Source organism: Falco naumanni, chromosome 2 (assembly GCF_017639655.2).
Source record: "Falco naumanni isolate bFalNau1 chromosome 2, bFalNau1.pat, whole genome shotgun sequence".
Classification (NCBI taxonomy): Eukaryota; Metazoa; Chordata; class Aves; order Falconiformes; family Falconidae; genus Falco; species Falco naumanni.
The window spans coordinates 66,116,531-66,142,606 of record NC_054055.1 but is presented as its reverse complement, the minus strand read 5'-3'; the positions used below and the strand labels follow the sequence as shown (position 1 = coordinate 66,142,606).

Genomic DNA, 26,076 nt, shown 5'->3' with positions numbered 1-26,076 from the left:
TAACTGCCAGTCAGGGCTAAACAACAGAAGCTCACAAGGAAAACATATCCATTGAGACACTTTCAAGAGTTTCTGCCATTCTGCACACTTATCCAAAAGGAAGATACTAAGACATCAGTCTAGCTGTAGTGAGATGACTTAAATTATCTGCAGAAGCAGTTTCAAAAACAAAAAAAGCTTAACTCTTGTGTTCCTGTGATCTTTGAAAGTATAAACGCAAAATCCTGTCTCCCCTCTTTCTGATAAAAATGGAACTGGATTTCATAACCTGAGTACCCTAGCAAGACAAAGAAACTGGGATGAAGGCATTGGTAGCAGCATCTTCAGTTTTCTGCAGACTTTCTTTAGAGACATTGCTAAGTAAATTTACAGCCTTTATCTGCCTTGCCAGAAATTTTTGGTAGCAGAAAAGCTACACATCTTCTAGTTTCCCATTGCCATGAATATTTATGTATGTACTATAATTACACATAATTTGTCACTCCCCTTTTCCAACCTCCTAATATACAGAAGTGGTAGGAGCTCTTGTGTTTCTCACTAAGATAACGAAACAACAGTCATCCTCTGGTTTTCTACTGGCCTCTGGCTAGTAGTGGCCTATTCAAATTTCAAAGTATTAAAAATACATGAGCTCTTTTTCACTAACACCATGCTCATTATCACAGAGGGAACCTCAGTGAAAACAGGCAATTTATGTACCATGTTAAGTTCTGCTTCTCTAAAGATATATTGGCCCTATTCCTATCCACGCTTCAGCTCCCTAGCACGTAACAGGCAGAACTTTCCACACCTTTCTGGGCAGCTGGAATGGCCTGGAGCATAAACCACACTCTTCACCATTGCTAGTCCTGCACATCCCTGAGCTTAACTTTCCCTTGTAAGTTATTTCCTTATTTTTTTGTACCACATTCAAGTCTATCATCTGCAAAAAGAGGAGTTGTTTTTTTAAAGAGAAATGCTTTAAAAACGTAATTGCATTAGCCTTTTAAAGTAAGCTATATACCACATCTTTAGAAGGACCTCCTTCCAACACTGACAGAAGGCAGATGGTTGAGGAAAAGCTGCCAGAAGACTGTCTCAGAGAACAAGAACAAAGCTGTATTTCCTTCTCTAAAGAAATACCATCAATACACGATTTTTGCCTTTAAACACAAATGGCTTAAATGTCCTAAAACCTAGGACTTCCTGAAGAATTTCAATGGTATAGCAACTTCACAAATAATTTACAAAGCAGAGGCTGCCAGTGATTCTGATATGGGAAAGCCACTGTTCTGGAAAGAGCTAAAGTAATCTAGAACTTGTCCTCTCCTCTCCAGCCTCACCTCAGTGCCTGCTAAAATATTGAAACAGATCCTCCTGGAAGTTATGCTGAAGCATATGGCAGACAGGGAGGGGATGAGCGACAAACAACATGGCTTCACCAAGGGTAAATTGTGCCTGACTGATCTTCTGGCCTTCTGCAAGGGAGTGAATGCATCAATGAACAAGGGAAGAGCTACAAAGTAATCCACCCGGGCTTCTGGAAGGCCTTTGATACAGTCCCCCACAACATTCATTATCTCTGATCTGGAAATACATGAATTCCATAGATGGACTATTTGATGGATAAGAAATTGGCTGGATGGTCATGACCGAAGAGTTACAGTCACAGCCCAATGTCCAAATGGAAACCAGTAATGAGCGCTGTTCCTCAAGGGTTCATATTGGGACCAACAGTATTATATACAGAAGAAATTTTTTACGATGAGGGTGGTGAGGCACTGGAACAGGTTGCCCAGAGAAGCTGTGGATGCCCCAGTGCCTGGAAGTGTTGACAGTCAGGTTGGACAGAGCTTTTGAGCAACCTGATGTAGTGAAAGATGTCCTTGCCCTTGGCAGATGTAGGTGAACTAGATGAACTTTTAAGATCCCTTCCAACCCAAACCATTCTGCAATTCTAAATTCAGCCAGATAGGATTTAGCTCGACTACACATACAACAGTTAGTTAAATAACTTTTCAGATAAGTCTAAGTTTCTGGACATAACAGAAACAACTGGTAGAAAATTAACATTTTTGCAGATAATTTGTTCAGCTAATCAGCTTGCTCAATTCAAGTATTTGTTAACAACGTTAAACAGTTCAATGATATCTGACTCATCTTACAACTCAGTGGAGCTCACAGAAAGACATCTTTTGGATTAATGCAACAGCAAGAAACCAGTGAGAGTGACCACATAAAGTCACTGTTTATCACTAAACCAGCTTCTGATGCTGTTTAAAATCCAGAGAACAAGACCTTCCCCCCCCCCCCCCCCCCCCCTCAAGTTAAACACTAATGACCAAGGGAGAATCTTGCCCATACTGTATCTTTAAGGAACTATCTGTTTTCTTTTCAAACTCAAAGCAATACATTCAGGATTAACACCAGCCTAATCAATTTATTTTCCACTACACAGGAAAAGATTTCTTTAATGACACTGGTAAGAACCACCACTATTCAAGTAAAAGTGTCATCTGAGAGTAACTTAAAACACATATCCACACAACATTTAACCTAACCAGAACTGGTTTCATTAAGTATTTAACCTCTAATTAAGTTTCTTTGATGATCACAGATTTTAAAAGCTAACTGCTAATTTCCATCTTACCTGGCTGAAAATCTTGTGCCATTTGACGCAGAACCTGATGAAGATGTGACATATACACTGCTGATTGATCCCTGAGCCATTTCTGTAAAATGAACAATATGCGTTTCAAGAATACTTCAAAACACACTCATCTAATTCAGTGGAAATGCTTAATCCTTTTGAACTCCAGAAAAGGAGTCTTGCACCCAAGACAACGTAAAATACTGATGTACTATATGCTAAATAGCATAATTAAAAAACAATAAGCTAGTGCAACATGAAAATTTCAAAATACATTTAAAAAAATTTTATTTTCCAGTGAGCAAGTCAGATGTCTTCAGTATTCTTATATAATGAAAATGATGAAACAATACAAAAGAAGCCATGACCATGTCTGCACTTACTACATTTTGCCTTTGCAGGTGTCCTCTTAAAGAATTACACACTGCAAAGATCTGCTTACGTGTGTAATGCAAAACTTGATTCTGCAAAGAGCAACAGCACATCTGCTATGAATCTCTTCTTATTTGTTCCCTAAGGTACACTAAAAAGCATATATACTTGAGAGCCTGTCAGAAATCTTCAATAAAAATCAGTGGAAATTAACTGATCTTGGATGTTTTCATGGTTTTATCTTGAGTTACATATTAAAGAGCAAAACAAAACAACTCTTGGAGTAACCAACCTGTCACATATGGTTCCAGAGCTTTAGGAACCAAACTCCTTGCAATCTTTAGGTCCTCTGCTGAACAGCTTCCAGATTCTAGCCCACAAGCCATTCCCATTCGTTTTAGCACTTCTATATCATCATGAATTTCAAAAGTATTGTCAAAATTAAATAGATATTCAAACCTAAAGAGAAAAAAAAAAGTCTCAATTGGCTTCAATGACTTTCCAGTTTCAGAAATTGCAGCATTTCAAAAGCTTAACACACAGTGTTAGTGGCACATCACATGAATTGATCAAATCTTAAGATTTATGTATTTGACAGCAAGCAACTAAAACTATAATTATACACACTATACAAATCATTAATAGGTTTAACATATACAGAGTTTTAATTAAATTGTTGCACGTTTGGTAATTTTTTCTTTACTCCCATTTCTCTTCTTACTGTGACATTTTTTTTGCACATTTTTAAACTTTTCTAAAAGTACTTCTAAATGCAAGGGGAAACCATGGTTATATTCAGCTTTTATTTAGCAGATGCAAAACCTAGCTTTTTGAACTAAAAGTAGAGAACAGCGGTTCTAAAAGCAAAACGCATTTTCATTTCTGGTGGTTACATTTCATCATGTTAAAACTAAAAGGAAAACACTATTTGGTAAAGTATGACACAAAACTGCAGCAGAGCTGCCTTACTTTGCTTCTAACGCCTCTAGACAGTAAGTCTTAAATAAGTTATTAAATGTGAATGCAATTATTCTATTTATTAAAAAGCTCTATGAAACTGTTTCTATTCAACATGCATTTCAGACAGGTAAAACTTTAAGTCATATTCTCAGTCTACAAAAGGCACAAGTAAATTTATTTGTATTTCATTTTTAACAAATCTAGATGAACACTTTAGCACGGACATAAAACTGATAGGTGTACCAAAAGGCAGATAGAAAACTTTGTTAACTCACTTGTCATTCGAAATACTGCAGTCAATCACTGTTTTCTTGCTGGTGTTCACAATGATAAATGGCAAATGGATGACAGAATTGGAGGGTGGTGGTCGATTCGCCTGTTGTTCTGCTTGACGGTTTCGCTGAACAAGGTTCTTGAAGGCAATTTGCTAGAAAAAGCAATAGTGATATGAAAGTATGAATTAAACCTCTAAGATCCTGTTAACAAAAAAATCCCTCAGATTGAGAATACCAGCAATGGTTGCAGCAAGTAAATACAGAAAATGACAAGAGCATTCACCATATTCCTGCACATTAAGACGTAAGAAACAAATGGTAATACTGAAAAAGAGAACACAGTAAAACTTAACTGAGAAAAAAAACGTACATTCTAATAACTACATCTGGACAGTTCCTTGGACAGATCCTTGACAGAACAACAAGAGTGACTGGAAAAAGGAATTTCATATAGCATTCCACTTCCACTGTTTACTATTCCCTGCTAGCTCCTGCACTCCACAAGAACAGCTGTATGATTAAAACTGTACTTTTGCTAAAAACTAGTGAACATGGGATTTGAATGTCTGATGTTAGGTTTCTGAATTACTCAGCTGAGATTAGTGACTTCACTCTCACATCCTACCAAAACTTCTTTTCAGAATTTTGTATTTTAGGGATTAGCAATTTTAAGAACTAAAAACTCAGATTAATTATTGAAACTCAAGTTATAGATCTTACACTAAGTCACCAAACTAAGAACAAAGTATTTTTCTGGTCATGGAATCAAATGAAAGAACAGGAATTACAAACAAAATCCAAAGCCAACACAGAGACTGATAAAAATCAGACAGCTGTTGTGACTGCTGTCTCACAGCTGTGTGTACTTTCTTTCTGCATACCTTCCTTGAGATTCTCATTCCTACTGCACAGGTAGCGCAGCTACTAAGGGATATATTCCAGTGAACCAGCAGCACAGTGACTTACAGGATAGACTACTACTTCCCCCAGTGCACTAGGGGAAATCCCAGAAGTAGTTCAGCAGCTCTTTCACAGTGGTTAAGCCACTTACACAGGAGGGGCAGCAAAATCCCATAAAAGCAAGACACAGAGCATTAGAACAGACAACCCCTACAGACACATAATTTTATCTATGGACTTTAACACAGGAAAACATTCTAGATACAAGAACTGAATTGGAAAATTCAGAGGGTACAGTATGCATTACAGCTGCTGTCAGCACAGATCCTGTTTAAACATAAATTAAACTGCAGAAGAATTCATCATAACTCATGGAAGGCTGCTGGCTTGCCCAATAGCAATTGGCCAAGAGCATGGTCCCAGTTAAACTACTATGCTAAATTAAAACTGCATATGCCTTTTCCTGAAATTCACCTCTAGTTGTCATAGAAGTTTCCCATCACTGGGATAAAACAACAGGAATACAGATATAAGTTACCTTGCCCTATAGACAAGAGTACCTTGACTGTACCTGTAGAATGAGTTCTTGTAGCTGAGACTGTTTTTGCTTTATTCTTTCAAGTCTTCTCTGTTTCTCCACCTTAAAGACAGAAAAAAAAGATTTGTTAGTTTGCTGGTTTTAAGTAGCATTTTATATCAACATTTTCTCCCCTGAGAATAATTTCAATACCAGAGAACTGAAGGTAGGGCATATGATGTCAATCATTAAGGTTCTGCAGATAATTTAGAGATCTAACCATCAAGACTCACATCAGTACTACTGATGGGGACTGTAACAAAGAGCAGCATTAGAAAACTGGGGAACAAAGCACAATATACCAGGGAGAGGGTAAAAACCTCTTTTCAAACAGAAGTTACACCTCAAAGAATTATCCCAATTCTGTCAAGGAGGCAAACGGCACGCAGACCAGAAGGATCCACTTGATGTAGTCTAGTGATATTGGTGGTATTGGAGAAGATCCAAAGACACTTAAAGAAATTAAGCTGCCCAAGATTAAGTCCTCACAGTATTGAATACATACTAAATAGTAACACAAAAGATAGGAGACAAAATGGTAGGGAATAAACAGCTTCTTCAGTGGAAGAAGCTCACCAGCAGATTCCCACAAGGACTTTGAGAGTGTAATTCAAATTATAAAGGGTCAGAATAAGGGGATGAACAGCAAGGTGACAATCTGCTGACTATGTTGTATTACCTGGCATAGTAAAAAGAGAGCTTATCATAAAGCACGCTGGAAGTGTCTTGTGTGTGTGTGAGTGATTATATTCATCAAAATTATTTTGGTATGTGTAATGTGATATGTGTGAGAAAACATAATCCCATCCATGCATATTTTAGAAATAAAATAACATTAAGTAGTGATCTTAAATCACAGTAATCTACAAAGCCCATCAGCTCAGTATACTACAGCAGTCAAAACTCTGAATTATTAGGCAAGGAATGGAGAACAAAACATGAATTATCACTACATCAGTGTATGAACCAGAGTGTTTACATCTTGAATTCTGTAGTTCAGTTGTTCCTGTTTCAAAAAGACCATACCAAAGAACAATCAGGGTAATCAATAGTACAGAACAGATTCCATAAAAGGGAATAAAATGAATAAACTAGGACTCTATAGAAAGCAGAACGAAATAATGGGGAGAACATGGGAGTTATGTATAAAACCATGAATAGGATGGAGAAAGTGAATAAGGAATTACCAGGTCACCATCACTTCCAATCAAAACAAAATATCAAAAATCAGAAGTATATCAAATATAGTATGTTCAAAACCAAATAAAAGGTATTTCATAAGTTTCTAATGTACCTGAAACTCACTGCCACAAACGATTCAATATTAGAAGCAAACTTTGTACAAAGTGAAAATTTGTGAAAGAAAAATTGAGGGCTACTAAATAGAAGGATACTGTATCTGTCTCAGGTTATGCCTGAACAAATTACAGGAAAACGTCACTTTCTCTAATTTTATACTCCTTCCTAGGTAATTGCTACTGTCAGGCAAGATACTGGATAGATCGACCGCTGGTCTGAACAAGAACTCAAGAACTTTCATTCTCAGGTCCTTAACATATGCAACTACCAAGAAAACGACCAGAGTTAAAAATTTACATGAATGCAGTTTTGGTAAAAACAAAAAAAAAGCAGAAGTGTACACAGTTGAAAAAAACTGGAAAAAGGCATGATATTAAAAACAAAAAAAAAAAAAGAAAGAAAGAAAAGGTAGGATCAAGTCTTACAATTTAGCATCAGAAAATAAGTCAAATAACAGTCCCTCCCCAAAAAAATTTAACACAACTCATGTGAGACATTTTCCTATGACATACATGTACACTACATTGCCTTCCATATTACTTTGAGATACAGGCCTTATTAATTGCCTTGCACCCTCTCTTTCTTGCATTATCAGAACATATTTTACAAATCTAATATTCTAATTTACACAAAAAGTACAAGTTTAAAAAGACTTAAAGTACTAAATACTTGATAGGGAACCCCTCAAAATCATATGTTCCCTTATAAACTCTTTGGCTGGATTTTTCAACAGTTTAAGGGTAAAACTAAGGATTATCGGATGTAGTAGTAAAAAAAAAAAAAGTATTATAGGCTTGAAAATTTCACAAATTAAATATTACCCTTCACTAACTCATTAAGAAGAAACTCGCTGTAAAACTTGTCTCAGGTAATGTCACTAATAATTTAAATGCCAACAAAGACTGTAGAAACAGGAGGTAGAATACTCATGAAGCAATAATGGGGAAGGGAGGAATCCTGCAATTTCCTCAGTAAGGTAAGCTCAACAAATCTTAGGATTTGTGCTGTTTTCAAGACCGTATTACACTTGTGGCTCGATTATTTAATGGTTAACAGAACTTCCTCTTTTTATGACGTCTAATTAACGAATTCTGACTTTGGTATCAAAAGTTATCATTGTTCCCATCTTAAATGCAAGAACCTTCACTGTGCATTATTACATTATAAGTTACTATTTTTACTTCAGTACTAGTATTAGCCTACTCTTCTTTAGGACAGTAACAATTACGACACCAAAGCCAGCTGAATGAGCCACACTTCTTTTTCTTTTTGTTCCAGTATTACTAGCAATGCCATACTTTGAGACACAGATCCAAAGAGATCTACTTTTAAAATCCCTCCAGCTAGCTGGTTCCCTATTCAGCATACAGAACAGTCATCTTTAAACCACTTTCCATACTCACCCTAATATTTATGCTCCAATTAACACACTCTTACCTGAACTAATAATTTTCACTTGGAATGATAAATATTTAAATAAAACTCAGCTTGATTAGATACCCTGTATTTTCCTCACCTAGACAGCAATTACAGTACTAACCAAAAAAAACAATTATCAGTATCAAACAAAAATCTCCATAGAATTAGCCCTCTGTAGATAAGATTCCAAAATATTTTCCAATTTGTCAGCTTCCACACTGACTTTTCCATCCTGCTGAAAGGAATTTAGACTTATTAAGAATAAAGACAAAGTCTCATTCTACTCTGATGAAGTGAATTGACTTCAGTAAGCCTTGGAAACTTTATTATCCTGCAAATCTCAGGATGCTAAAAAAAAAATATCCTGCCAGAACTTATGAATGCCTTTCAGTATAAAACATTTTACTTCTTATCCAAGACATGCAGTAAAAAAGTCTGACATGTTCATGTAAGACCTGCAAGAAATATGTAAGACCTGCAGCAACAAAGAAGGAGCAATGCACATATATACTAATATACATGCAACAACTGTCATCACTGATGTATTATTTGGCTGGTGTCTGGAGAAAACCTTCCTGACTCTTGAGCATCACTACTGCGATGTTGGAAATACACATTCATCTTTCAGTTTGATTAACTTCCACTCAGAACCATTTTGCATATACTACAAAAGCTGTGACAGAACTGTATTTCTGACCTAGAAAAATTAAAATACCTTTAAGCAATCTGGAAGTTTAAATGTGTTCTACTGTAAACACAAATAAAATTTTAAGAGTCAAAAAGGACCACACTATAATACCTTGCTATCTCAGAAGATCACATGCATATGTTATATCAGAACATATTAAAGCTGTAAACATTTATTCAAAGACAAAGCCATTGTGAACTTCCTAATACATATACCTCTAAATTCTGACATTCCTGAGCAGAGTTAGTAGGTAGACCAATCCATTTGATTTCCTTCTTCTCCTTAGAGATAATGTTCATGGCCATAAGGACATTTAAGGCATCATAGACACGTCGTCTAATATTCTTCTGGTCATAAGCCTGCTGTAGACATAGCGCATTAATCAAAAACATACCCGTGTCAAAAATATTTGAAAATAAATATATTACAGTAAATGGGTAAACTCAGGTAATGTCTGAACTGTTTCATTTAGCAGCAGGAAAAGAAATACAAGTCTCAAAACAAATTTCTCTTCCCCCATTCAGTTCACGTGTAATTGACCTCCCATATACTTACTGATTCATTTGGTGAAATGTGATTATCAGTGGTACTGAATTCTGCAACCAACTCGTCTGCCACCTCATTGTATGAGGTGGTTCCTTTTCTTTGTACCTTCTCACAAACCTTCATAGAGAAATGACGTAAACCCTTGCCATTCTTCTCTCCTTTTTTGTTCCGCTTCCTAAATATACGTATAATATATATTTTAAGAAGATTTGAACTTTTGAATATTTAATGTCTCTTTTTCAAATACAGGCACACCGCTGTAAAAAAAACAAGCCTTCCCTTTTGTTCTGCTTCTCACCCCTTCCCAACCTTTTTTCCTATAATTTTTTTCCCCCTCTACAATTTACAGTAGTTAACAATTCTAATGTCTTGATCCTGAAGCACAGTACAAATTCATTCTTTTGGCAATTCTGCTAGCTCCAGTAGCAGAGAGTAAGTTAACAATAGCGATATTCCTTGAAGAAGTCAATAAAGAAAACCTTCCAATCTTCAAGACAAAGAAGGGATGGGGGATAAATGCTAAAATATGAAAAGTAAATTACAGAAGGTAACTTTTTGGGGGGTTTTGTCTTTTTAATTTTTTTTTTATTTATTTAAACAGCCCATCTAGTTGACCACAAAAAATTAGATTGATTATTTGCTATGTAAGTCTGAACTGACTGAACAGACCAAGTCTGGTAACGGTTGAACTCACTAAACATTACACTATTACTAAAACACAGATCTGAAGTTATACAGTGTATAAAATCACCATGGAAACTTCAAAGTTACAAGTGCAACAAAGTTTCCTGCATATCTTTTAAATAAAAGGTTTCTTATAATTTGAGTGAAAAGATAAATAAATAAATAAAATAGATATAAAAAATTAGTATCTGCAATGAAACCTCTCAATTCTCTACATCTCATTTCACTGTGTAGTTTCAAAGTAGAATTCTATGTGTAACAAGACACTGATGATAAATTTGGTCTTAAAGCAATTACATTTAACAAGAGGCCCTTCAAACAAAACTTACATGAGAAAAGCACCAAAAGAATGCATTCATTGTATCTAACACTTTTTTCCCAATAAGGACTACATTCTTTTTTCAAATGATACTTCAGGATACACTTGCTCAACCTGAAATGTACTGTATTATTTTGGAAATACACCAACAAAACAGAAATGCCAAATTAAAAACTGAATCATCAGATGAATTTCTGTGTCCTTTTAGGAGCTAAATTCTCCTAATCTAAGTAATATAAATATCTGTCAAGAGTTTACAGAAAATATTCTAGTTCCTTTTACAACAAATAAGTGGGTATTCATTCTTGACTGACTATTGCCAGTTCTAATACAATATACTTTAATGTTGAAATGCTCTTGATGGAAAGATAAACACTGTCTCTCACACTGCTACCCTGAAGAGTACACACAATATCACGGTGAACATTTAGAACAGAAGTTCCAAACAATTTATTAGTCCTTTGTAACTTTTCTTTTGCTCACCCAGCAGACCATGGCGAAGAATCTCCAGTCTGGTTCTGTGATACAAAATGTGTGTTAGGTGTATGTGGACTTCCTACCAGGATAGTATTTTGCGCTGAAGGTCTCTGAGGTGTACCGATAACCTACAGTAAAGATAAAATAATTTGGAAAATGTTTGTCAGTAAGTATTCCAAGATACTCATATGCTGCATGATTCAAATGATGCATTATCTAAAAAACAGTAGAAATTTTTTTCTACCTACTTCTGTTAGATGCATTGAATTCATACATACCAGCAAAAAAAATCAGACTACAGTCCATACAGTTAGAGCACTCCCTAAGTAATGAGCATTTATGTTTTATCCTTCTTAAATGAGCTTTTCATGCCTGCTGGATTTCTTAACACTGTTCAACACTAACTTAGACAAGATTAAAACACACATGCCCTCTTCCCCACTGAAAGAAAAAGGGAAAAAAGGAGAACAAAACCACTGCACCAAACTACACATAAAGAAGTTGCAGTAAATTACAGTTAAAATATGAACATAGGAAACAAGCTTCAAATCACTAGAAGCAGAGAGAAAACACAGAGCTGTTGCAAAGAAGTCAAAATTCTCTCCTGCAGTCAAATCTCTATGACTACAGAGTCAAACCCAAAATACAAGCATGTTAGAGGCGAGGAAGAGCAAGGGCCAACTGTCTTTTATCACTGCAGTGGCTGAGACCAGTTTAAGCAAAACCCTTCCATTCTGAACATGTTATGAGTACACACTCAGCTGATAACATTCTTCCAGCTTACAAGTAGTCCTGAAGATGTGCTAATTTGATCATGAGTAATACATATATTTGCACACAGAGCCATGCTCTCCTGATCTGTGAAGCTAGCTGAAGCAGAACTCCCACTCTTGCAGATGAATTTTTTTTATCTTTGAAATGTTATAAAAGTAACTTTCTAGAGAATATTTATTTAGGAAAACAAAATGATACTGTACAGATTTCAATTTTGTAGACAAATATGCCTATTTTGAGGGTAACAGTTACTTCCCAATGGAAACAGCACACTGCACCCCTAACATCAGTGAAGTGAAACATACATCAAATGTACCTAAACTCATAAGCACCCACAGGCTTGCTGCATTTTCCAGCAGCCACATTCTGGCTCACCAACAAAATTTGAAGTTTCTTCCTCAGGCTATCTTCAATAATTTAGCCCCAACACGAGTACAATAGAAAAACTGAAAACCCCAAATGAAACACTGAATGGGTGAAAGTTAAAATTAATCAAAATTTGAATCACCTTTAAATGCAAAAGGTGGTCTAGCGGCTATCATGATTTCAGCTACCTGTTAGGATAAATAGCTGCTATTTTTTCCCAAATACTGTGACTTTTTATTATACCACCTCTCCTATGAGTTTATATACAAGTTTGTTACAACCGCTTCTGACAGCTGGAAAATCTTAGGGCCTACACCCCTTTCCAGCAGCTTTGTTCCATACTTAAAATGTTTCTAATTCTTATGGAAAGTCAACTAATCTCCTCTACTACTTTTCATAACCAAAACTTCTGATTATGGAAAACAGAAAGAGGGTGAGGGATGCCAAACTGGCACAGCACACATGCTCACTTTTCCCCCGTGGAAAAAATACTATCAGTTCTGCTATTGACTGGTCTGGTTCACCAAATGTCTCAAAGGACTGCGAAAACCACCCATGTGCTATTCAAGTAATGTAGACAATGCAGAAAACAGAAGAAAGCTGTTAGCCAGTTTTTATTCTATTGGATGTAGTTACAGAGGACTGGAAGAGATGATTCAATATCTTGCTTGCGGAAGCTAAAATTAGAGGGTCCCACTATTTCCTAGCTTCTTAAATCCACAAGCAGTCCCACTATCACCCTGGTGCCACATCCAAAATTTGTATGACTACGCACTAAGACGAAAGCCAACCAGTACAGGGAAAGGGGTGGAATTACAGCTGGGTAAAAAACGTTTGGCAGCAGCAAACCCTGGACATCTACTGGGCTCAGCAGTGCCTTGAAATACTCAACAATCCACAGGAATAAATGGATGCGTGTACAAATTCACAGGCTCATTTCCAGAGTGGAAAAGTGAAGCCTGTTTAATGCATTCAAAACTTGCTCTGCATTCCCATTCTAACTCACAAAAATCTGCAAACTACCCAGAATTATATGCTTTGATGTACCACTATTAAGGAAGAATATTAAGAAACTCTACAGTCTAGAGTTTCAGAATCATCTAAGGAATTACTCAGTAATACTGTCTCCTTAACAGAAATGTTAATGCCCCTAACTTTTATTCACAAGTTCATAAACAACGACTATGAATGAAATGAGTTAAGCAGTATCAAGTCACTGGAGGCACCCTAAAATGAAAGCTTACAGATAGAATTAGAGGATGTCTTTAGAGAAAACAGGGACGAAGTAGGGTGTGGACAAAAGAAGAAAAAGAAGTGCCTGCTGCTTCTCTGAAGTTTCCTGATTGCAAAAAAAGAACAAGATTACAGTTGAGCTCCTTGATAAAAAGATCAGGACAACAGGGAAAGCAGCAAGACAGCCCACCCTCCCACTTCACTGTACTCAACAGAAAAACCTACATGGTGACAGTATTAAGAACAAGAAATCATACAACCTGAACAAAGAACATGAGCTCAGAAAATTAAGCATTAAAAACCTGGTTTTAGCACTCAAAGGTTAGAAAGTTGAGTAGGTTCACAAGCCAACTCCTCAACTCTGCTCCCCAAAAACATTTTGCACATTGACAGAACATTTATTTCCTCCATTTTCAGGATTCTAGAGGTAATTTTGTTTATAGCTCTTGCTATTTCCTTCAGAACTGTAAAGTCACCAGAAATTTGCAACAGAAAATCATATATAAACATATACAGCTAGATACATATACAACAGAAAACGTGTATATATAGATATATACACAAAACAAAACCTCCATCTATTCTTTAACAACACACAACTAAGCATCTGATTTTGTACTGGTAACTGCCAATACAAATGTGCTGGTATGAGCACTTCTTTCACCAAAAATGAGTGCTAATATGTCCAGAGTAAGACTTAAAGTGCTGAAAAAAATTATGATTGCAAATGTACATTTCCCACAGTAATCATACTAACAAAACCACCATTAATAGTAGTTATTATTTCAGAATATTTTTTTTTCTATAAAGTTATGACGTAAAATTAATCATAGATAACAGATGAGGATTTGTCAATTTAAACTTGTGAAAGACACAAGAATTGATTTTGTGTATACATAAACATTTACTCCCTGTTTAAAGTTTAAAAAAGTATCAGATGAGCTGTAATCACATTATCATCCCCTGGTTTTTGTACTTTAAGAAAAGATTTTGTAAGTTATTTGGAAGAGCATTTCATTTTCAATATTAAACCCAAGTACATCCACAGTCTCACAGTAATACCCAAAAGGGACCCCTCTCTGTGCCATTATGGCCTATGATCCAGTTCAAACATTGTCCTCCTACTGCTGGTTACTGATTTTTAAATTAAAAGAATGCCTAATGACTCTGAATTTCCTTGTTTGGAAATGTACTAATAAAACACCTCCTAATGAAGATGTGATTTCTTCACTTAAACTCATTTTGCTACACTTGAACTTCCAAGTGGCTGCAGGAAGTAGCTAATTCACCACCACTGCCAGGAATACAGCACAGTGGATCACCTGCACCACACTTACACAGTTGAAGAGGTACAGTTTATAGCTTCAGGCAGCCTCAATTATAAAACACTCCTTAGAGCTTAGCATTGGGAAAGGCAGATGGGAAACTGCTTTCCTATCAAGAAGAAACCCAAATACAAGACATTCCATTTCAGATGTTTACACATTACAGCTGCTTTCCAGAAGATGAACCGAGACCAACTCTTTTCAGATCACTACATTTTAATTTTGATGACTATAAAATTGACTTCTCATAACCTATGTATTATCTATTACATTATTAGATTCTTTGAAAGCTCTGATTTCATGTACCTCACACAAAGCTCGAAGTAAATATTTAAGCAAAAGATTATCTACATTAAGCACACAGAAACATAGTTGTTTTGCATTTTGTTCCACCTAACCTCAATCTCAATAAAAATGTGCTGATGGACTTACTTTACATTTCCCTATGTCAGATTTCACAGCAGAATCTGAAAGAGCCACTGATTTTAAGTGGCAGGACTAGCAAAAGATATAATCACCTGAATATTCAGGCATCTGCATATTGATTAGAGAGCCATCTTTGCATTTCTTTATGCAAAAGAAGATTTGTTTTACTGTAAGTCTATTAAAATTAGAAACAAGCTTAGACTATCTGTACATGCCAAGTGATAATGACTACCAAGGTACAAATCAAATTTACAGTATGCATAAGCAACAGCACAAGCAATAAAAAACACCACAAAGTCTCCTTACCACTTGTTGTGCAATGTTGACGTTAGACTGTCCAAATGTTTTTGGCAGGAGCTGTTTTCCAAGCGTATTTACTGTAGAAGGATGAACAGCCAATAGAGAAACAACCCCTAAAACAAATACAAGTAGATAGCTTCAGGTCAGCCACATTGTATTATTTTAGCAATTCCAGTTTCATCTCTATCACCAATGCTTAATATTAACTAGCTCTGAACAGCAGAGAGTCAATATCAACGTAGCATTTACACATTTGAAGCAAAAAACCCAAAATCAAGATTCATAATATATTATCTCAGGCTTTCCTCTATATAACCTTACAGGTCAGTGATCTAGTATGAACATGTTTTAATTCCTTGTATTCCAATCTTCCTCTCAAAGCAGAGTTAACAGAGGCAGTGGGCATCTGACAAAGCACAGCCCCCTTCTCTTCTACCCTTATCCTTTGTGGCTATTGAAATCTTGTGCCACCACCTGAAAAACACGCCCCATGCCCCAGCAAATGACAAACCCTTCTGAGGATGCTGGTCTACAGGAGATAAAATCTGGCTAGCACAGGCCTTTCCAAGAGAACATTCCCAACTTTCCTCTAACTGTCCCCTCCCAGCTGAAGGCAAGGAATTAAAGAACAAATGTCTTCAAGAATCCAGTATCTGAGCAAAATATATCCAACACAGTAGACCAACCCTGCAGGGAAAGCTGCTCTCTTCCTCTTCATAAGCCATCCAGAGTCAGCATTGATAGGTAAGCAAGTCTTAAGCAACGTAAACCAAAAGTTAAACTAAAAAAAAAAACGAAGCCAGGTATCCTCTAGCAATTTGATGCTCCATGCCATAGTTTTAAAAAAAAACAACACACAACACAACAAACAAAAAAGAAGCAACCAAGACTGACTACAGAAAAACAACAATGGTACAAACAAGTCTTAAAACACTGGAGACATTTATTTTGCTGAAACATCTGTCACTCAGTTGTCAGGTGAGAGTTCAGCAGTTCTTTTCCTAAGATCACTTTGAAAGGAAGGGGCCAATAGGGCCAGAAGGACTTGGCACAACTCACATTCCTCTTCCTTTTTCCCATTATCCAATACAGAATCAGTAAGTAAGCATTTTTACAAATGTTGTACCAGGAAAAGCTCTAATGAGTCCTTGATGCCTACCATCCCTCCTACACATTCAGGTAGTCTACAGAAAGTTAAGAACAACCCAAATCTTGCTTAAGCCCTTGCTTTCCAAAAGGCTTGTATTCCCTAGCTGCTATTACTATATCATGTCAAACCGATAGCTTCACACCAGAACCTATTCTCAAGTCCCCCAAATCAGAACAGGATGCAGCAGCTTATCATTCTTCCATTATGAACCAACTTTCCAGTGCTCTTTCAGACATTCAGCAGCTATCTAGTTTGTAAGTCTGCTATGCCTTCCTGTCCCTTCAAGTACACCCATCACTACCACAGCCTGTTTTGTGTGTTCTTCCCCTCTGCACAATGCAGTAAAGCAATATAAACCAACCTGGCTATTAGGGCTTGTGTAGTTTCCTCTTAGCTTTCTGGAGGTCAACATGTCTTTTTTTTAACCTCCTCCTCATTATTTAAAACAATAAAGCAATATGAAGATTACATTTCCAGTACAAAATAAAAGTTGTAACTATTTTGCAAAGATGCCTCATCTATTTGATCACCTTTCCTTGCCTTTGATGGTTCTTGTTGCCCACACACTTTCTAGTTCTTCTACCTTTCGAGATCTGTTTTGCAGATGACAGGGATGGAAACATTGTTGATGACAAAAGGAATACCACACATAATCATGTAATTCCATAGCACATTTTCTATTTTACTCCCTGTAATTCTCAAAATTCCATATGCTTGTTCCCCACCAAACACTGATACCACATTTTCATAATATAACCTATCATGACTTCAAGATCTTTCTTGAACACTAATAGCTCATTTGGGGTACTCATTATATGTGCTTTTCACCAATTATTAACCCATGGGAGGACCGTCCTGTTCTATGACACCTCAGTTTCTTTAAAAGGTTGATTAAGGACCTTGATAATCAAGGGTTTTTTGTTGTTATTTTTAAGAAATCCAAGGACATCGCACTGATTAGATAGCCCTTATCCACATGGTTGTTGACTTTTTCAAGGCATGACTTTGAAAAGACGTAACCTCATAACTTCCCTTTTCCCCTCCTTCTAGAAAAGCCCTGTTAACTCCTGCCCATTATCACATTTGTCAGTATGTCTACTACTTCTCTGTTACATGCTCAACCACTTTGCCTAACAGAAGTCTGACATTCATCTGCAGTTATCTGAGCCCTTCAGAAACTGGTGCAGGAGACGCGGCCTTCTGTCCTTCTGGTACTACACAAATTATACATATACTGAGTTAGCAGGACAGAGGTACCATTGGTAGGTCCTTCTCAGAATTCACAGGTAGATAATTCTCTGGCCATGATGATTTCTAATCATTCACGTTTTCAATTTTTTCCTAAGGCAATAACTTCTAGCCATACTTCAGCAGGACACTTTCATGAAGAACAAACAGTACTGCCATGAGACTCTCTCGCATCATCTTGATCATCTTATTCTTCAGATGCACTCAGAGACTTCATCCTTCTGGTATGTTTAAAACCAAAGTAATTCTTTATGCTATCATGTTGCTTCTTAAAATTTTTTTATGAAGTCAACAAAGACAAACGCAAAAGTCTTGGACTTGTAACAGACTAACTCCACACAACAGCAGAGGTCAGGTATCGTGTGGTTAGGAAGCAGATGCGCAGAAAAGGACCTGGGGGTCTGGGTGGACAACAAGCGGAATGTGAACCAGAAGTACACCTCGAAGCTAATGAAGCATTAACCACATCCTGGGCTGTATTTGGTAGAGTACAGCAGTAATTGATTATTCCCTTTTAGTCTAGCACTCTTGAAGCTGTACCTGGATTACTCTGTTCAGTCTGGGGGCCTGCAGTGCGAGACAGGCATTAACAAAGAGCAGAGTCCAGAAGAAAGACACTAGTATGGCTAGGGTACTGGAGCATAGGATGTACAAGGAGAAGCTAAAGCAGCTTGGTGTGTGCAGCTTGTGGAAGAGAAGATTAAGGTAGAGCAAGGGGCGTTATTTGTGGGAATCTAATCACTGCCTTCAACTGTTAAATGGAGAGCTATACAGATGATAGAGGACACAGCAAAAAGAAAAGAGGGAATAGTTGCAAGCTGCTGCACAACAAATTCCAACCAGACATGACAGAAAAAAATCACGATGAAAAAAAGTAAAGCACAGCAATACTTCCTATTGCGCTGTGCTCATTAATTCATGCAACTGAACCAACCTGGCTCTATACAGAAACTGCAAGGTACACCTGCCTCTACAGCACAAACTAATTGGCAAGGAAGCACAAATGTAACTGGAAGAACAGTTACATACTCTTCACAGTTCATTGCAAAGTCAAAGTCAACGTATAAAAGGTATCATACAAAATAGGAAAGAGCATAACTGCTCAACGCTAGGAGAAAAAAAAAAAAGAAAAAATTGAGTTTTGTTTTATTTTTAAGAAAAGGTACTTTCACTTTGCCTCTGCCCAAATGCGTTCTGCTGTCTTCTCATTTACCTCATATGTAAACATTTTTCTCATATCCACCTGGATTTTCAAAGGCTTACAATGCTCTGGTTTCATAGTGGGTTTATGTGTGGGGGTTTTATTTGTTTGTTAATTATACAAGCAGAAATAATTTCATTAACTTAGCTTTGCAAGTGACTGACAGCTCAGTTTCTCAAAGGAATTTTTCTAATCATTAGTTAATTACTGTTACTCTTACAGTAATCACTGCAATCCAAATAATCCTGCGCTTTGTGGCCAACATACAGTGTGTATAATAGCATGTAAAAATTAAACCCACAAGTTTGCAAACAGTTTTGCTGGCACCAACTCTTCTTCCTTTTCAAAACAAACACATTATTAATACTGCTGGTTCTGACACGTCTTTTTTTTTCTTTTTTTTCCTTCTACATATTTCAAAAACAGGGAAAAAGGCCATGTAAAGCAGAAGAAAAAAAATATACAGAAGGATATAACTACTACTTAAATTCTCAGTCTCCCAAACATTGCCACTTTGGAAAAGTACTCTTAGGAACTTACAAGTAATTATTAAACCTAAAGGGAAGTAGAATTTCACCAATATTAAGTCCCGGAATGCCTCCGAACAGAAGGTAATGATACAGATAGGATCAAGGAGTAATGCTGTGTAAAACTTGCACAGCAAAAGCAGCAGCACCCTTTAACAAAACCTGTTATTATTTATCTGTCTAAAACCTGTTCCAGGTAAGCACTCCCTTTATACAGAGTATGCAGTAAACAGCTTGTTTTGGTTACTGATTGCTTTTAGCGAGAACTGTTGAACTGGACCTTTACCTTTGTTTGCATAGAAAAACAAATCAAGAGTTTTACCAAAAAGAATCCCTTGCAGACTTCAGCAATAAAAGAGACTGGTAATACAGCCAATTACGAACATTTTACACAACTTGAGATGCCACAGAAAAAGACACAGTACATCTAAAATTAGAGGAAGGGGTGCCCTCTGCATTCACAGCAGTAGATCTCTCTAACAGCTGACTGCTCTAGTTCATGAAACAGTAGTGACTTTGAATTTGCTGTTTCAGATCAAAGAGGATGGACTGAGGTAGTCCTTGCCTCAGGTGCAGAAATCCCATTCAATCTAGGTGCTGTACCATCTTCTAATGTAATCTGTCTTTATGTTCTCTTTATTTGTGAAAGAGAGCACAGTCAACAGAAAAACAGGTCGGTTTCCTGACAATGCAGTCTCTAACAAAGTCTTGTCAGCCTGTCTTCCAGCATAGAAGCAATACTGTACATGTGAAAATTGGATTTGGTAAGAAGGCAATTTTGCAAGCTCTTTCTGAATTATTACAACCCTAAAAAAGAACTTTTAGAATAAGGATGTGGTTTGTCAGAACGCAAAGCAATTCCTACTATCTCCTGCAACAGTCTCAACCAAACTCTGTCCAGCAGACCAATTTGTAAGTAAATACACTACACGATCAAAGGTTAGGAGTTAAGCAAAGGGTTGATTCTAAGAAAAGTCTAAAGAAAGTTAACCTTGGAGATGACATTTTGCAGTACCACTGCTTATAACCACTCTTAGGAACTCTACAAAATTCTGTCTTAAATACATAGCAAGCTTTGAAATTGGCAGTTTTAACAGAGCAGTTGGAATCTAGCTTAACAGCTACACAATTCAAAGGCAGCCACATTAGCAAGCCAGTCTCGATACAAGTCAAGCATGACTTATGCTCTCAAAAAGGCAACATTACTTCCAATAACCTGATAAAACCTGTAACTAAGATGGTATCAGTTGAAGAGCCCAACAAAGACCAGTGACACTTTCCAGGAACAAGAAGATAAAAGTAACACAGACACTAGATTCCATTGCAATTGTCACTTCTGAGAAGGCCAAGTGCAATCCAGAATATTACATTCCTTATTTGGGGAATTTTAAAAATGTTAATAGGAACAGCATTTATATAAAGCCAGAATACCTGTACTGCTTAAGATGCAAATGACTGATATAAAATTACATGAAAACTATGAGAATTATCTGGGAAATATTATAGATTCTATTTTGGCAGTCTTCTGTATGTGGAGTTTTTCTTCTTTTTGGCTAAAAACAAACAAGAGAGAAGAGGAAGAGGAAGAAGAGGGGAAATTCAACATCAACATCACTAATGAAATTCCATACTATAACCATTTTTGTAAAGCAAATTACAAAGCTAATTCCAGCTCCAAACCTCACCATCAAACCACCTGCTTAAAATAAACAAAAACCCTAAGTAACAAAAAGCAAACTAGTCTTAATTGCACAATCTGCCCCTCTCCTTCTAGTGTGTCACCCTCCAACCCCAAGCTGGTGTCTGTAGAAAACTGACTGAAAAATTATTAAGTTTGAAATCAAGAAGTGAGCAGGGTCTCTTACAGGAATGTAAAGTAGCTTAAGTCCACATAATTTTTTGCAAAGGTTCTTTTTTCAATTGAAAAGCTCTGGGATATCAAATTACAGAGTTCTCCCAAGGTCTCTGCAAGTCATGGTCCTTATTACAGACACTGCTACAGCAGTGTAGAAGACATCACATTAAGACTCACTGATCTTTAGGTATACTTGTCTGCATACCATCTTCAGCTATTTCTTATTTGCCACTCTCCTACTTGAGGTTGAATTTGGCCAGTTCAACCATGTAGCTGACAGCTCAATATGCTTTTAGTAGTACACTTCTCCCTACCTAGTAAAGTGAGCAGTAAGCATCCCCTGCAAACAGAAAGGAAAGCCACAGTTTGAAATTGTTCAGAACTACAGATTTACAGAAGCTATCTCTTTCTTTGAATTCTGTTCAAAGGAATGCTTTTTTTTTTTTTTTTTTTTGGGGGGGGGGGGGGGGGGAATGCAAGAATTACAAAAAGATGAGCAACTTCTAAAACATCTTTCATTAATCAGAAGAGCACCACTCTACCCAGTTGTTTAAGCTGCTGTCAATAAAACTGACGCAATGTACCTGAGAGGAATTTATCCCATCCGCTTGAAAGTTTCAGTTCAGAAGTTCAGCCCACTTCTACTTGGCTTCTCTACTATTACAGAAACTTCCACAGCTAACTCCAACTCCAGGGCTTCAGCAAAAATTGCCCAGTGACCTCGCTACAGGTTTCTCTTCCTCAAGGCATTACCAAGCAATAGATACTTAACAAAACCCCTATGTTTGTTTTGTGGCTTTTTTTTTTTTTTTTAAAGGTATGGGAGACCTCATGAAATCTCACCATGGAGACTGAAAGATAAGGAAGGCAGATCTCGGAGAAGACTTAAGTTCATTACTCAACATGACAACCTAGTATATAGAAATAATAGTAAAGATGTGCCTTTGAAGACTTTGAATAATGAAATCCCAAAAAGCTCACTAGAGTGTGGAATAATCTCTAGAAGACTCCAGATCTTCACACAATTAAAATACAGGTGCACAATCCCTGAAGCAGAGACAGAAATCAATCCTGTTTTGGACAGCAGTGAAGCACAGCTCAGAATGTCATCTATAGCCAAGATGGGAAATAATGCACAGGAAGGGAGAATTTCAGAGCTACAGGAAGCTGGTATGGCAGTCAAGACACAACCAAAGAAGTTGAGGGAACTCCTCAACCTACCTAACACAACTATCACTGAACAAGAGGTAACATAAGAAACATCCTGGAACAAGGACGTATCATACCAACATCATAACAAGGAAAGTTTTCTGTATGAATTAATGGGGTAGGCTTCCACCTCTTTACCTCAAAGCACCATGACAGCAGGAATCAGTGTACTCACACCCACTAACCTGTCTCAGCACAGTGACCAATGCAATGCTTGACAACAATGTATTTCAACCCCAACACTAGATACAGGTGAAATGGAAATCCAATGCCAAGCAGTTCCCTCAAGAACTGTTTACAGTATTTTCTATGCATTTTGCTTTACAAAATCTACCCTAAATTACTGAGTCTGAACCATTGCCTCCTTGCAAGTGCAAGGAGTCTTGAAGACACAGGTAGGATAAATAGATGAGTTTAGAGGATCCATTTAAAGTGCCTTTTATACAGTCCACATCACCTTCAAAAAAAATTATACCTTACCACAAAAGCATCAACTAGACTAGTTTCCGATTATTAGATCTTATACACATATATACACACACACAGAGTATGTACAAAGGGCATACTTGGAAGATCTGGAAGAGAGGTAACAATTACATCCTAGGAGCAGATTCCTCAGATGTCACTCCTGTGAGACTGCAGTTCTTACTGTCTCTCTTGCAAACACCATAGATATTTTATGTTTAGTTAGTTATATACTAATTTTCAGAAAACGCTGAACTCTTTTTGAGGGTGTCAACCTACCATAAGCTTTGACAACATACAAGATTATTATCTATAGTTGTGGGCCAAGTCAAGTAAAAACACCTCTGCTTATTGAACAAGTCACATCACCCTGTTAAAACAACAAACATGCTTACACAGCAATTCTGAGCACTTTTACAAAGACATCGATCTTCCCCAGTGTGCAGTACTACTGAGTTCTTAAGTAATTTCTTAGACTAACTCAGAATTTTAGGTGATTCTTATCATCCTTAGATATGACTAGTAATGCTTCAGCTATTACAAACCAGTCTTTCCAAGTCTGTGTTGAAAAAAGCTGTGGTCTACCTGTAAACTTCTTACAAGCCTTTTCAGACTTTTCAAAATATCATTCATAATTGCAGCAACAGTTTTATTTCCTGAGCTTGAAGTTAGATAATAATAATGGAATTTACCTCAGCTTCAATAATACACAGGCATTTTATAACCAATGTTCAAGCATGTATCTGTTTGCTAAAGCATGAATCACCGGCTGTGAAATAGATCTATTTCTGTTCCAGAGGAATTACGCCAGCCACTGCCAAAAATCAGGGAGTTTGATCTTGCAAATAAAATTAACATTACATTGCAAAAGTTTGTCATAAATAAGAACAAGAAAATCTTACAGTTAGACAGTGCTGAAATATAAGTCTAAATACACCTCAAAAAATTACATACTAAATACAAAAAAATACATATATAATTTTTTGTCAGTTACCAAAGCTGAAATTAAAATAAAACTAGTTCTTTTATGCCTATAAAATGTGAAGCCTTATTTTAAAATGTAAGAGGTGGAAAGAGCTGAAGACATCTTTTAAAAGCACTTTCTAGTTATATACCAATAATGCCACCTACTGGCATGACAGAAGATCCAATTTTTTACAGTAACTTTAAAATTAATTTAAGAGTTTTAATTTCAATACAACATTAAATACCATTGTTTGGTTTTTTCCCTTGCACTTAGCTAAAGCAGATAATTTCTTTCACCCAAATTTCTTCACAAGCAAGGGCCAGGAACAGAATTGAACAGTGTTGTATTTAATACTACAGTATCAACACTAATCTGAATAAGCAAGGACCAGAATGTAGCAGTGTTCTTCAAAGTGCAACCTCCCAGAACAGCAGAATTTCCCAGTCTCTAAAATTCACTGCAAAGTAACTTTTAGATGACAGAAACTTGTAAGTTCTACTGCTTCAGCACCTATTAAAAATTCTTCCTATCCTTCCAACGCATATATATTTTCTAATCCTCAAAATTAATTCTGATTATAATTATCACTCAAAGTCTATGTCCAGGATGAATTTATAGCATTTTCAGGTTTAAACAATTAGCCAGGTTGACATCCAAAACAAAGCCAGGATATATATATTTTTTTAACCCTAGAATGGAAATGAACTAAAATAACAATTAAAATATCCAAATGAGATTATCCTTGCTTTGTAACCAAGGTAGGCAAAAAGCAAACAATTACAAACAGGTCACTTTGGAATTTTACTCCACAGTTAAACCACTCTCTTAATCTGTTTTCAACAAAGTAATTTAGAGTAGAATAAAGTATTTTCGGTTCGAAGGGACCTACGATTGTCTAGTCCAACTGCTTGACCAATTCAGGGCTGACCAAAAGTTAAAGCATGTTATTAAGGGCATTGTGCAAATGCCTTTTAAACACTGACAGGCTTGGGGCACCAACCAGCTCTCTAGGAAGCCTGTTGTGTCCAGTCCAAACCTCCCCTGGAGCAGCCTTGAGCCATTCCCACCCGTCACTGGGTACCAGGGAGAAGAGTTCGGCACCTCCCTCTCCACTTCCTCTCCTCAGGAAGCTGTAGAGAGCAAGGAGGCCACTCATAAGCCTCCTTTCCTCCAGACTAGACGTGCCCAAAGTGCTCAGCCACCCCTCATAGGACATTCCTTCCAGCCTTTTCACCAGCTTTGTTGCCCTCCTCTGGACGCATTCAAGGACCTTCACCTCCTCCTTCAGTCGTGGGGCCCAGAACTGCACAGTGCTGCAGGTGAGGCCGCACCAGCGCTGAACGCAGCGGGATAATCATCTCTCCTGGCCGGCTGGTTACGCTGTGTTTGCTGCACCCCAGGATGCTGTTTGCCTCTTGGCTGCCACGGCACGCTGCTGACCCATACTGAGCTGCTGTCAGCCAGCACCCCAAAATCCTTTTTATTATTGCCAGAGAAGGGATAGAGCTGTAAATCACAATCTGGGTGCCCTTACAGCTTTTGTTCACTTGACCTTTGAAATTTTATAAGCATTGCTTCTGATTACAATTTGAGGGTTTACAGAGATTAATTTAAGTGCAATTTCTACAAAACCCATACAGAATATAGAGTAACAAGCAAAGGAAAGGGCCCTGTGTAATGATGTTCTCAGCAACAGAGGCTTTAGGGGGAAAAAAAGCAACTGGGTATTATTTTGGAATGAACCAAAGAAAACTTGCAACTGCTTCCAATGGATTTAGCATTCCTCCACAATGTCACAGGTGAAGCTGACAGCAAATAAACCAGCACAGGACAAGCAGCAGATATAAAACCAAGTGGCTTTACTAGAGTTCATCACTGAGAGGAC

The 26,076-nt window shown here is 37.1% G+C and overlaps 1 protein-coding gene and 1 long non-coding RNA gene across 5 annotated transcripts in view; one reads left to right on the top strand and one right to left on the bottom strand.

Moving 5' to 3' along the window:
• TFDP1 (transcription factor Dp-1) overlaps nt 1-26,076 on the bottom strand; it is a 49,641-nt gene that overhangs the window by 4,318 nt on the left and 19,247 nt on the right. For 2 of the 4 annotated variants that reach the window (XM_040584604.1, XM_040584603.1), the window contains exons 4-11: nt 15,576-15,682; nt 11,152-11,273; nt 9,675-9,840; nt 9,335-9,481; nt 5,708-5,776; nt 4,237-4,388; nt 3,294-3,460; nt 2,630-2,711 (exon numbers count right to left, since the gene is read on the bottom strand). In XM_040584604.1, the coding sequence (XP_040440538.1) occupies nt 2,630-2,711; nt 3,294-3,460; nt 4,237-4,388; nt 5,708-5,776; nt 9,335-9,481; nt 9,675-9,840; nt 11,152-11,273; nt 15,576-15,682 (1,012 nt within the window). The remainder of the gene's footprint in view (nt 1-2,629; nt 2,712-3,293; nt 3,461-4,236; nt 4,389-5,707; nt 5,777-9,334; nt 9,482-9,674; nt 9,841-11,151; nt 11,274-15,575; nt 15,683-26,076) is intronic. The other 2 variants (XM_040584605.1, XM_040584606.1) reach the window with 2 other exon arrangements.
• LOC121083835 lies at nt 17,628-25,177 on the top strand. The gene is made up of 3 exons (XR_005826500.1): nt 17,628-17,981; nt 18,066-18,191; nt 22,368-25,177. It is a non-coding gene; the product is annotated as an uncharacterized LOC121083835 (long non-coding RNA).